This window comes from Hyperolius riggenbachi, chromosome 6 (assembly GCF_040937935.1).
Source record: "Hyperolius riggenbachi isolate aHypRig1 chromosome 6, aHypRig1.pri, whole genome shotgun sequence".
Lineage (NCBI taxonomy): Eukaryota > Metazoa > Chordata > Amphibia > Anura > Hyperoliidae > Hyperolius > Hyperolius riggenbachi.
The window spans coordinates 55,444,568-55,458,438 of NC_090651.1; the positions used below are offsets into that span (position 1 = coordinate 55,444,568).

A 13,871-nucleotide genomic window follows, 5' to 3' on the forward strand; every position below is an offset into this window, starting at 1 on the left:
CACAGACTTCCGAGGACTGGACTTTCACAGACTTCCGAGGACTGGACTTTCACAGACTTCCGAGGACTGGACTTTCACAGACTTCCGAGGACTGGACTTTCACAGACTTCCGAGGACTGGACTTTCACAGACTTCCGAGGACTGGACTTTCACAGACTTCCGAGGACTGGACTTTCACAGACTTCCGAGGACTGGACTTTCACAGACTTCCGAGGACTGGACTTTCACAGACTTCCGAGGACTGGACTTTCACAGACTTCCGAGGACTGGACTTTCACAGACTTCCGAGGACTGGACTTTCACAGACTTCCGAGGACTGGACTTTCACAGACTTCCGAGGACTGGACTTTCACAGACTTCCGAGGACTGGACTTTCTAGGCAATGTCTAGAAATGCATGTGGCTGAGACCTGCTTCAAAGGACTTTATTATAGATAGCCTTTCAGTCTCCAGAAAGCTCAAAGCGAAGAAATCGAGAAAATATAGTGGGGAACAGAGGTGACATGGGGGCACTGGAGGCACAGGGAGGCATCAAGGAGGTTCAGGGGACAGAGATTGCACAGTGTTCCGATTTAAGAATCGATTCAGGTTAAGAACAAACCTACAGTCCTTATCTCGTTCATTAATGGGTGACTACCTTTGAAAGAGCCACAGGGTAAATTTGGGCTTCCGGTAAAGCTTGTTTCCCTCAACAATACTGCCGATATCCCACTAAGGCTTCTACCTCCCCCTAACACTTATCCTCGCCCTTGCAACTCCAAAAAATATCCCAACTGTTAACCCTACACCAAACACCATGTAATTTGGGCTAGTAGAATATCAACCCTCTTGTTGCCAAACGAGAAACCACAAAGAATGCTTGTAGAGAATTTTCCCTGCCTATTCTCAGGCCCAGGGTCCCTCTTCGTTGCACTCCTTAACAGCACAGTCAAGAGATGTTGCCAAAGGTCTGATACAACTTGACCTGGATATACTAGATCTATATACTAAGATGTAGAAGGGGCCCACTGGAAACAGAGTTATAGAAGTGGCTTAAATCCAGACGTTCTTACCAGATATGCATATAATAGAAACCAAGTCTTAATAAATAACTACGGTATATTCAAGCAATAAAACATTTTGTGGGAGTCCATCCCCCTTTCTCGGTCTACAGCACCAGTATGAGGAATAAATTAGAGGACTTGTATTTTCTATGTTATCCCATCTTGTTAAAAGGCTGTATACTGACCAATGAGGGAAAGTCAGTGAAACAAATTAATTTTGTGTAATTAGTAAGCTTATATGCTTGTCCAGATAGACCTGTAAGTTATTGCTTAGTATACGAAGGAGAAACACTGCAGCAATCCAGGCTCAAAACTTCATTCCAGGGGAAAAAACTTGTACAGGTAAATTAATCATGAGACACAACTCTCTGTATAAGTATAGGAGGTGTACAGACAGTGGTATTGCTGAGGCAGGGAGTGGCTGCACCTGTCCCCTGATGTTTCCCGAGACCTGCAGCATCTGTGAAGAAGCAGGAAAGAGCCAGATCTTCGCTGCCCACCCTACACCTTCTTTCAGCGTTCTCCTTGATGAGTAAAGGAGGTCTGGAAGGAGGTGGGGAGCAGGGAACAAGATCTCCCCCTTCCTGTTTATCCAAATGACTTAATATAGTATTGTCAAATGGGAGGCAGTGGAGTATAGGATGGCGCAGACTGGGCAGCAGGTATTTATGCCACCTTTTAAGGAGGGGACGTGAAACCTGACTTTGTCCCCGGGGTCTAGAAACACTAGCTACACCACTGTACAGGCATGGTATAATATTTTTGGATGGGAAAGTGTGTAGCCTATAGAAATCTCTAGGCTACAACCAGTGCTGTGGAGTCTGTACAAAAAACATCCAACTCTGGCTCCTTGGTTTATGAAACCTCCGACTCCAGGTACCAAAAAATTACTCCAGCTCCACAGCCCCAGCTACAACAAGGTATATAATCATTTGTTCACAATATGGCAGATGCACATACAGCATACTCATGTTAGCATTTACATTCACTCCTATATCAAGATAAATACTTTATCTGTATGATGATGAATGAAAGGACATCTTTGAGAATTTTAGAAATAAGAGATGCTGTACACACCTATAAGAGTCTGCAGTATCGTTGTTTAATCACTCCGATAAGATGAGTAATTATGTTTTCAGTAAACTAATTGTTAATGTGGAAATTGGTTAGCACATCATTGATTTACATTTGTTGATGCCTTCCCCAGTTAATTTAGTTGAGTTTTTATATATGAAAAAAATAGATGGTGCCATTACTGGCGTTGGAAGTGTGATCTCAGGAAGGGGTGAACACTGTACCCCTCTCTGAGTCTGGGGAGCTCCTGGGGTGCTTATAAAATTAATATATAAATTAAGAATTGTGTTTCCATCACTCAGCTACAAGAAATATATCCCAGAAACATTAAATCGAACAATTAAACAGAGAAATATCCTAACTCGGATTCGCATCAACAACGTCTTCAAGAACTTTCTGAAAGAATTCAACAATAAGACCATCTGTGACAGCAGCGTGTCCCCACACGACCTGAAGGTGAAATACATGTCCACCCTAGAGACGCTGACTAAGAACTACGGGGCTGAGACATTCGAGACCGAGTCTTTCAAGATCTCATCGGAAAATGAGCAGAATGGGTTTCACGCCAGTGGTGTGTATGAAGTTATGGTGACCGGGAATGATGGCATCATGTGGAGGCAAAAACCAGCTGTAAGTATAGCTGAAGAAATGGCTTAAGGTTCGTATACACGTCCGATAAAGATCGTTCGTTACGAACGATTCGTGACGTTTACACGATATTCAAATTAGACCGAAAAGATCGTTCGTAATGAACGATTGTGTACACACGTGAACGATAGAAGTATAAAGTACTGAACGACGAACGATTAAAAAATGCGTGCGCAAACGGAAGTGACGTTATGGCAGGCAATAAGAACATGCGTTATCGGACGATCTTTGTACACACTGCAACGATTGAACGATTATCTTTCGAAAAAATCCGCCGGGTTGGATCGGTCGGATTGAACGATAATGGTCGTTATCGTCCAAAAAAACGATTGTTGGAAAATTTGGAGCGCACGATTATCGCTCCGATTGTCGTTATCGTTCGTTTTCGAACGATCGTTATCGTACGTGTGTACTCAGCTTTAGGCTGTGCTTGTAGCATTATCATCCAGAAAGCTGCCTCAAGGGCTGCCCATTGTAAAAGATTTCCTCACCCTTATTTACATTCTGACATTTACCACAGGTGGTGACATTTGTACTGCTGTGAGGTGCTTCTCTTCAGAATGTTTGTTTAGTCTATTATCCAGAGCCAGTAGAAGTTTGTAGCAAATCTACCTGGTCTCCCAGAATTCTCTAGGCTATGAGTAGGGATGAGTGAAAACGATTTTGCAAAAAGTAAAATCGCTGGTGGAAGGGGGGGGGGGGGGTCGCTGGGTTTTAACGCCAACTCACCCTGGCTGCTGCCTCCCTCCGCTGTAGTATAGGCGGAAGTGTAAGGAGCCAAGGTGAAAACAAGCTGACGATAAACTGTTCTATCTGCAGTCCTAATTTTAAATAGGACTTTCTTGAAATCCTAAAGACTTAAGGTGCGTACACACCTTTGATGGATGTTACCTGTCGGGGTTTGGACCCAATCCGCTTTGGCAATATCAGTGGGACAGGTTGTACAGATGCAAGTTATAGTGAATTGTACAATCTGCCTCTGAAGAAGCTGGTTTAAGCCAGCGAAACAGCTGTCAGGCATCTGTTACCCCCACTGCTATGTACCTGCTATTTCCCCCACCGGAATAAAGGGATTTTAAAGAGGCGGTGCCTCGATCTTTGTCTTCTACTCCACAGGACTGGCCATGCGTAGCTTTCTCTGCATTCCCGACTGTAATTAGCGCGATTGCGGGCTGCAACGCGTACAAAAATACGCGTTGCCGCATTACCTACGCGTAGATATGCGGCAACGCGTATTTTTGTACGCGTTGCAGCCAGCAATAGCGCTAATTACAGTAGCGAGTGCAGAGAAAGCTATGCGTGGCTAGTCCTGACGGGCCTGTCGGCAAAAATGAAACTAGCTGGCGGCGCGGGACCAGAGCATTAGTGAGTGGCTGCGAGGGCACAGGACTGCTGCAGGGGGCTGGTAGAAGCCCCAGGTGAGTAAAACATTTTTTTTTTTCTGGCTTAAGTGTCCCTTTTAAACCACCGAACCTGATGTACATATTCATTGTTAATGATATTAATGAATCACTCTTTGCTTTAGCCTGTGTCAGCAGAAAAGGAAAAAAAATCTAAAAGGAAGAAGGACAGCAAGAATAAAAAGATAGATGCAAAAGCCAACGCCAAGGAGCTGTGGATGTGCTTCTGCTACTTCCCGGAGATCACCCACATCGCAGTGAAAGACAACTCTGTCTGCATTAACAACCAGGACAACAAGCGCATGGTAAATTGTCATTCCTCCCATCACATGACAGAGCAGGCGTGGCTGAGCAGCTTAGTGATGGAGATCAGTGCTGCACTTTTTTCTAGATTGTTTTGTCCTGGGAAATATTTACTTTAGCTGTACTAAGTTGTGTCCAGTGTTAGATTTGAAGTATAACAATGGGCATTCACTATGCAATTAGTCAAAAGAGACTAGATGTCAGACCAACAAATCTTATGAGACTCTTAAAACGAGGACACCGCCACCTGTTGTGCCACGATCATTTGTGTTATGAATCAGACAGGTGCTTTTCTTTTTGGGATCAATGGCAATGGAATCATGGGAAGGCCACGGGTAAGAGAGGTATACCACTGACGCTCCCATAGCCTGTGGCTTCACTAGGAAACCTCTGATTTTCAAAAAAATTGCACGAAGCACTAAGCTGCCGCCCACAGTAAGCTGCTGCCTACAGGTGTATCTGTGCATACCTAAGTATGCACAGACGCAGCTGCGTGCGCAAACCACAACCCCCACACTAAGCCGCCGCCCCCAACTGCGCTGTCCACACTAAGGCACCACCCACACTAAGCTGCTGCCCACTTGTGCATTTGTGCATACCAAGGTATGTAATTATACCACCTCCTTGTAGTGTGAGAGTCAACAGAAATTAAATACTATGAACTGATTGTGTAGGTGAACTCTCATACTAGATGGAGGTGGTAAATGTGTTCAGTGATTGGCCAATCAAAATTGAAGGTGTGTACCAGGCTCCTCTACCACTCTAAATAACAAGGTGGCCTAATGTACTCAGATAGTGAAACACTGAAGCTTGGTACAGATTGTACATGCCCACTGCATATTGTTGTGTGAAATGTTAAGGTGCCCGTTAACGGTACAATTTTTCACTACTTGTGATCTTTCGATGCAGTCTGAATGATTGTAACTAATCAGAAAGGCAATTATCGATTGTTCACATTTACTGAACGATTCTTTCTTCAAATTCGATCGTAAAATCCAACTTTCGGATTGATGTTATTCTATTTAGCAATCGACCAAAGAATCGGTACTTATCGATTGCCTTTATAAATAGCAAATTTTCTATACAATTCGATTGTAAAGATTGCAATTTGGTGAAAATTTTTTACCGTTAATGGGCACCTTTATATGTGTTTTTTTGTTGTTGTTTTTTTTACATGAAGTGCTTAGAGCAGTGATCCAGCCTTAACAATTGAATACACATTGCAGCTATTATTACCATTATTATTTGTCTGTTTTCCCTGCACTGTTTTTTAAAAACGTTGCTTTTCCTTTATGTAGGAGCTGAAACTCTCTAGTGCAGAGGAGGCACTCTCGTTTGTCTCTCTGGTGGACGGCTACTTTCGCCTCACGGCAGACGCCCACCACTATCTCTGCACCGATGTGGCCCCACCTCTCATAGAGCAAAATATAATGAATGGCTGCCATGGGCCCATATGGTAAGTATCTTTGCTGTTTGCAACCAAAAAAGCCAAAGTTGTCTACTTCACAGTTCTCTTTATTCCAAAAACATAAATTTAACAACCACATGTAATCCCCTTATCCCCCCCCCCCTTAACTAGATAAGGACCGCAGTGATTGAGATCTACGCCCTGTTTTTGTGGGCTCCTGACTGGCAGTAGATCTCAATCATTTTCTGCAGCTCGCGTCCGCCGCTCCCCGCCGATCGCGCCGCTCAAACCCGACGATTCTCGCCGCATCTCACAGGCTCTGCCTGTCTTTATGACGGCAAAGTCATGTGAGCGGGTCAGGAGCCGATTTCATTGGCTCCTGGCCCTGTCTTTCAATGTAAGCCGTTCCCATTGGCTTACATTGAAAAACAGGGTCAGGAGCCAATGAAAGCAGCTCCTGACCGGCTCACATGACTCTGCCGTCATAGAGACGGCAGAGTCTATGTCCTGGGGGTCTCGGCGATTGCGGCGGGTATGTGCGGCGATTCGTCAGGATTGTACCAGCGGTCTCTGGTCTTTAAGTCACATCAAGCATCCTCCTTCACGTCCGCCTAACTACCTGTGACCTGGATCCCGGCCCAACACAGTTCATGTTGAACTGCCCCGACCTGTTTGTACAGGTATTCCTCAAAATTGTTAACTGTTCCTTACAATCAGGGATATTTCCTGCTTTACTGAAGGAAGCAATCATCAGGCCTCTCCTCAGAAAACCCTCCCTGGACCCTGATGCAATGACCAGCTACAGACCTGTCTCTAACCTTCCCTTTCTGGGCAAGCTAATAGAAAAAGCTGTATATCTCCAGCTAGAATCCAAAATCCTACAAAACAGCTATGACCCATTCCAGTCTGGCTTCAGTAAACACCACAGCACTGAAACTGCCCTCATCCAAATATGCAACCACCTGCTCATGGCAAGAGACAGAGGAGAGTGCTCGATCCTCATACTGCTAGACCTTTCTGCAGCCTTTGACACAGTTGACCATGACATCTTGATAAACAGGCTACAGGAATACTGCGGCATTGATGGCATAGTTCTTCAGTGGTTCAAATCCTTCTTGAGTGGCAGAACCTAAAAAGTATCTATGGGGCCCTTTCTGTCCTCCCCTATACCACTTAAGTATGGGGTGCCCCAGGGCTCAATCCTCACTCCCCTGCTTTTCATGATTTACAGGTTATCGCTTGGAAAACTAATCCAAAAACATGGCCTGACATACCACTGCTATGCAGACGACACCCAACTATATCTTTCCTTCAAGCCTGGTGTGACAAACCCAACTCCAACTATAAACGCCTGCTTACGTGAACTACAGCAATGGATGAATGACAACTGGCTGAAACTAAATGCAGACAAAACTGAAGTCCTTCTGATCGGAGGGCAGCGAATGACAACAAAACAACTTAACTTGCAGTCTTCACCACTGGGAATAGGAGGCACGGATCTACACAGCTCTAATCATGTGCGTAGCCTGGGAGTTCTAATTGATGGGGATTTAAACTTCAGAACTCACATCTCTGCTGTGGTGAAATCATCCTATTTTCACCTTAGGAACATCGCAAAAATCAAGCACCTCATACCCCCAGAAGATCTACCAACTTTAGTTCATGCCTTCATTACCTCCCGACTGGACTACTGCAATGCTCTCTACACTGGCCTTCCAAAAAAGGACTTGTACCGCCTACAGCTGATACAGCACACTGCTGCCAGACTGCTAACCAACCCAGTCACTGCCACATAACGCCAGTCCTGCACTCCCTTCACTGGCTACCTATAGAATGGAGGGTTCTATTCAAGTTCGGCCTACTGACATTTAAATCACTGAATAATCTGGGCCCTGTATACATGAAAGAAATGTTGCAGCTGCGTAGCAATCCCCGCATTCTCAGATCCACAGGTTCTAATAATCTAGTCATACCCAGAGTCCACTTGGAAACTGTTGGTCCCAGAGCCTTCTGTCATGCTGCCCCTATGTTTTGGAACTCCTTACCTCAACAGATCAGGACAGCTCCATCCCTGGACGTGTTTAAATCTAGACTGAAAACCCACCTGTTCAGTTTGGCATTTGCAGAAATATAACTTTTGTTGTGTGAATACTTCATCCTACTAATTACTGAATCTGAGAGAGCCTAAGCGCTTTGAGTCCTATGGGAGAAAAGTGCTATAGAAATGTTATTGTATTATATTGTATAAGTGCCCAGAGACCGCTGGTCCTTACATGGTTAAAATTTAACGGCTGTGTTAAGGTGTCAGCTGACCATACAACCAGACATGCACACAGTCACCCACTGATGCACTAATCCTGCCACTAATATGAAGGTCGTGCATTTGTCCACAGTATTAAACTATGTTGCATAATTGCCGTCCCATCACACAAAGCAAGAAAGGTCTGAAAATCACAGTAAGTAGCCAAGAAACACCGGACTGGTGTCTGCAAGATAAAAAACAGGAAGCCTCTCCTCCTGCAGAGGAAGGAAGCTATTTTCTTGAACGCGCATTGAGGTTTTTGAAGCGATTGAGGAATGTAACATGCCAGAAATATTTCTTGACAACAATGCCGAACACATGAAGATCAAAATGACAGCTTATGTTGTCAGTGGGGTCTAAATCCCTCACCTGAAACAAGCATGCAGCTAATCTTGTCAGATTTGTCATAGACATCTATTGTGTATGCTTGTTTAGAGTCTATGACTAAAAATATTAGAAGAGGATCAGTAGGACAGCCAGGCAATGTGAATTACTTAAAGAGAACCCGAGGTGTGTTTTAAAGAGTGTTATCTGCATACAGAGGCTGGATCTGCCTATACAGCCCAGCCTCTGTTGCTATCCCAAACCCCACTAAGGTCCCCCTGCACTCTGCAATCCCTCATAAATCACAGCCATGCTGTGAGGCTGTGTTTACATCTGTAGTGTCAGTCTCAGCTGCTCCCCAGCCTCCTGCATAGCTCCGGTCCCTGCCCCCGTCCCTTCCCTCCAATCAGCAGGTAGGGAAGGGATGCAGGCGGGGACTGGAGTTCTGCAGGAGGCGGGGAGAGCAGCAGACTGACTCTATAGAGATAAACACAGCCAGCTCTGACAAGCTGTTTGTCAGCAGCGTGGCTGCGATTTATGAGGGATTGCAGAGTGCAGGGGGACCTTAGGGGGGTTTGGGATAGCAACAGAGCCTGGGCTGTATAGGCAGATCCAGCCTCTGTATGCAGATAATATTCTTCAAACCCACCTCGGGTTCTCTTTAAAGTAAACCTGAGGTCAGAGTTATGTGGAAGCAACCATATTTATTTTCTTTTAAACAATACCAGTTGTCTGGTAGCCCTGCTGATCTATTTGGCTGCAGTAGTGCCTGAATCACACCAGAAACAAGCATGCAGCTAATCTTGTCAGTTCTGACAATATTGTCAGAAACACCTGATCTGCTGCATGCTTGTTCAGGGGCTATGGCTAAAAGTATTAAAGGCAGAGGATCAGCAGGATAGCCAGGCAACTAGTATTGCCTATAAGGAAATAAATATGGCAGCTTCCATATAACTCTCACCTCAGGTTCACTTTAAAAGGAAATAAACATGACAGCCTCCATATCCGTCTCACATCGGGTTCCCTTTAAAGTGTACCAGAGATGCCCTAAAAAGATTTGATACTCTCCCACGCTTCCTCCAACAGCATAAACACATGATCAGCCCTGGTAACCGGCTCATTCGGGTCCAGTCTGAGTATTCTGCGCCCAGTAAACCCATCTCTGGTTTACTTTAATCTGATTGTCTCTTTTGTAACTGAGTTACTTTGAAAAATAGTGCAATTGGCAGCTGTAACCATCTTTACAAATAGACCGGTTTGAGATTTTAACCTTTCGTCACGCCCATCCTCACTATTTTGATCGCTTGTAGTACTGCTGCTTATCATACTTTCCATCTTTCCTGTGTGAAGGCTAGATTGCGCACCATACAAGGCAGGCTCTTGTTGTAATGTTACACACTGTCTCTTTTTCAGCACTGAGTATGCTGTCAACAAGCTACGGCAGGAGGGCAATGAAGAGGGAATGTACGTCCTTCGGTGGAGCTGTACGGACTTCAACCACATTCTCATGACTGTGGTTTGCTCCAAGATGTCCAAGGTAATCCTTCATTAGATGACTGCTACAGTCCAGTTTCTGCTGGATTCCTGTGCAAAAAGTGTTTCTGTTAATTTTCAGAACCCTTTTTCCCTGTAACTTACCAAAATGTGTCAAGCAAGGGTCTTGTATACATTGAGTATAATCAAAACTTGAAACAAAAAATCAAAACTAAATTTCAAAATGACTCCCCAAACTCACTCTGTTAACTCTAGAATCACGTACTGTCGGTAAGACTCCGCTTGTGAGAGGCTACTATTTATTGAGACAAGATGCACATAATTAAAGAGAACCCGAGGTGGGAATTACTTTTACTATTGGGGCACAGAGGCTGGTTGTGCGCACTAAGACCAGCCTCTGTTGCCCCATCGTGTGTCTCCATGTCCCCCCTGCTCGCCGCTATACCCCCCGCATTGCTGGCTGTGTCGCCAGCTCAATGTTTACCTTGCGCTGTCAGTCAGCGCCGCTCCCCCGCCTCCTCCGCATCGGCGCCACCCGCCGCGTCACTTCGTGATTCCCACCTCGGGTTCTCTTTAAGTGTCAGCTCTTTTTCCCACTTCTGAATCATCTAATTGTGTGTGTTGCACCTTTTCCCCAGTATGATTCTAAAGCTCTGAAGCAGTACAAGAACTTCCAGATTGAGGTGAAGGAGAAATCGTACTGCTTGCTGGGCTCTGACCGCACCTTCGAGACCCTGAGACAGCTGATGGAACACCTGAAAGGCCAGGTGCTGAGGACAGATGATGTCAGCTTCACTCTTAAGAGATGCTGCCTTCCCAAACCCCGAGGTAAGGAACCAGCACCATCAGCCACCACCAGCAAGTCACTGGCTATCATTACCTAACTCGAGTGTCTCTGCAGCTCCGAGTCCTAAATCATTAAAAAATTGTCAGGAGATTGCTGTTGTAGCTACATGCACATACATCAAGAATATTTATTTACTATTCTTACTTAAAGGACACCCGAGGCGAAAATAAACTTTTTAAGATAGTGCACAGTTTTATTTTATCTACTTTTAAGTTTTAAATCTACTGTTTAAGTTTTAACTGTTTTATTGTTTTTGCTCAATGACACATTCATTGAAGTATGCCAGAGCTAAAATCTATGAACTATTGACCCTTTTTATCTCTTGCTCTCAGAAGCCATTTTCGGCTAGGAGAGTGTTTTATAGTTGGAACTTCTTATCAGTGAGGGTCACACTTTAGTCACTTCCTATCCGAGTCAGCTACTTACATACCCGATACATAACTCTTTCAGGCAGAGAAAGGAAAAAAAGTAACAGCGTAGTTATGTGTGTGCTAGGCACTGTACATACCCATGTCTATCTCATCATGTCATATGTCACCTTGGGTATCCTTTAAAGAGAACCTGAAGGATAAAACGTACCCAATTTGGGTATTAACCTCAGGAGAATGGAGGTCTCTGGATCATCCAGAGGTTTCCCCCGTTGCCTTCTGTTCCAATGCTGGAACCCCCACAAGCCCGACTGAGGCTCTGCCTAGATGCAGACAGCTCACCCCTGCGCACCAACACGGAGCTGAGCAGACTCTACCCTTTCTGCCTAGCCTCAGCGGTGGTTTCATGCTACTGCACAGGAGAGAGCCCGCCTCTCATACAAGTGCGAGCTCGGCCACACACCTCAGGGGTCCCTGCGCAGTTACGGAGGGAGACGGGAAGCCTCTGGAGTAAGTAAGTTTCTACATTTTAGTTACAGGTTTCTTTAGAGGCACTGTAATGACAAATTGTTTTATGCAGTAAATTCAGGATCCCCACGGTTACAGTAATTTTCCTGGTACCCTGGGGTATGGGTGCCTCATGTGGAGAACCTGGGGAATGCAGCCCTCCACTTCTGACTGCAGTTATACCGGCGTCTTGTGCTACGGTGCTTCTGAATTTCAACATTATTTAATTTTCTTTCTGCAGAAATTTCCAATCTTCTGATTGCAACAAAGAAAGCAATGGACTGGCAGCCAGTCTACCACATCAGCCAGCTGAGTTTCCATAGAATACTGAAAGATGAGATTGTACAAGTGAGTATTTTCTTTTTGTTTTGCTCTATTTAATGGTACATCGTACACAGGTTAAGGATATGCAGTAGTTCCCTGCCACTGTCCATCCATCAGGGCCTTTTTCCACTTAGACACGCAAACGCCCTTTGATGGGATCGAGTTTCTTTGTATTTTCCACTACCACGATTCTACCGTGACCTGTCAAGTGTACAGCTTAATTGCAATGCATTTGCGATTTGCTGCATGAGGGAAAAAATGGTAAAGGAAAATGGGCTTGATTCATCAAGTAGCGCTGCTAAAGCAGCACAGCTTAATGAGCCGTAGTGCGCCCTATGCACACCGTACATAGCAGCACGCGCTGCCATATAAGGAGTGTGCCTTCCTTAGTTACACGCATTGCTTCCTTAACAGCAAAGCATGTAACATTAACTGTGAGAGACCCTGCTTCCGTGAAGTATCACTACCGCGATACTTCACTTGGGGCTGCTACTGTATTGTAAATTAATACGGTAGTGGCCGCGAGTGAAGTATCGCAGTAGTGATAGTTCATAGAAGCAGGGCCACCTGCAGTTAAAGTGGACCCAAATTAAAAATACAAGATTTCAGAAATAAAATCTATTTTCTAAATTATAATATTAAATGGCAGCCTTTTTTCAGCTGCATGATGACAAATATAAAATATTTTACATTTATTGGAGGAACCCCTCCCTTCCGTTCATATTGCCGGGACAGAATCCGACAGACTGGTGGAGTAGGTGATGTCCGGCAAAGGAGGAATTGCTAATGGCTGCCTCCTCTATAACCCTAGTTATGAAAAGAGAAGGGTGAAAAGCACTGAAATGCTCATAGGCTTGAAGGAGTGTTTATTTATCTTTGTATGTGGCAGAGTGGTGCAACTAAATATTTTGAATAAAAAAAATGTTTGGTTTGGGTCTGCCTTAAGGTTACACGCATTGCTGTTAAAGCCAGTGGTTACCAATTAAAAAATAATTGTCCTAATGAGCCTTCCCTCTCCTCTCCCGGTGCCCTCGGTGCTGTGTTGGCTCCCCCGTTCGCGTCCGCCGCCGCAGGGACTTCGGAGGTCTTCGGTAGCACTCGGGCTTCCGAAGACGGGCCGCTCCATACGACGCACGCGCGAGTGCATCATAGAGGGCGCTCGCACATGCGTAGTATGGAGCGGCCCATCTTCGGGATCCCGAGTGCTCCCGAAGGCTTCCGAAAGCTCCCTTCGGCGGAAGTGGCAGTATTTGACCGAACTGGTCAAATACTGCTACGGGGGATCCTGCACGGGACCGGGCATCGGGAGAGGAGAGGGAAGGCTCATTAGGACCGAGCCTTCCCTCTCCTTAGGTGAGTATCTGACTTTTTATTTTTTAATTGGTAAACATTCACTTTAAGTGTGTAACTCAGGAAGGCACACTCCTTATATGGCAGCGCGTACTGCTATGTAAGGTGTGCATAGGGCGCACTACGGCTCATTAAGCTGTACTGCTTTACCAGCGCTACTTGATGAATCAGGCCCAACATTTGTAATTGCTGAATCACGCATAAAGTGGTGCAGTTGCTACAAAGTATAGGAGCTCAATCGCACAAAAAATGCAGCAGGACAACGACTGCAATTGGGAGGAAACTGATCACACTAATGGAATCTTTCAGCGTGATTTCCATTAGATTTACAGTACCTACCTTTTATTTTTTTTTAACCCAGTGTGTATGAGGCTGTAGTAATCATTAATGGAGCAGCCATTTTCCCTGCTCATTTCTCACAGGTTCGTTCTAACCTGCTGATTCTGTATCAGAAAACTGTTGCATGGCTGCTGCATGAGG

At 45.1% G+C, this 13,871-nt stretch overlaps 1 protein-coding gene across 4 annotated transcripts in view; it reads left to right on the forward strand.

The window, feature by feature from the left end:
• Window positions 1-13,871, forward strand: part of JAK1 (Janus kinase 1) — a 199,629-nt gene that overhangs the window by 111,932 nt on the left and 73,826 nt on the right. For all 4 annotated transcript variants that reach the window (XM_068239306.1, XM_068239307.1, XM_068239305.1 and 1 more), the window contains 6 exons: window positions 2,419-2,746; window positions 4,290-4,469; window positions 5,766-5,923; window positions 9,915-10,038; window positions 10,634-10,823; window positions 11,959-12,065. In XM_068239306.1, coding sequence (XP_068095407.1) covers window positions 2,419-2,746; window positions 4,290-4,469; window positions 5,766-5,923; window positions 9,915-10,038; window positions 10,634-10,823; window positions 11,959-12,065 — 1,087 coding nt within the window. The remainder of the gene's footprint in view (window positions 1-2,418; window positions 2,747-4,289; window positions 4,470-5,765; window positions 5,924-9,914; window positions 10,039-10,633; window positions 10,824-11,958; window positions 12,066-13,871) is intronic.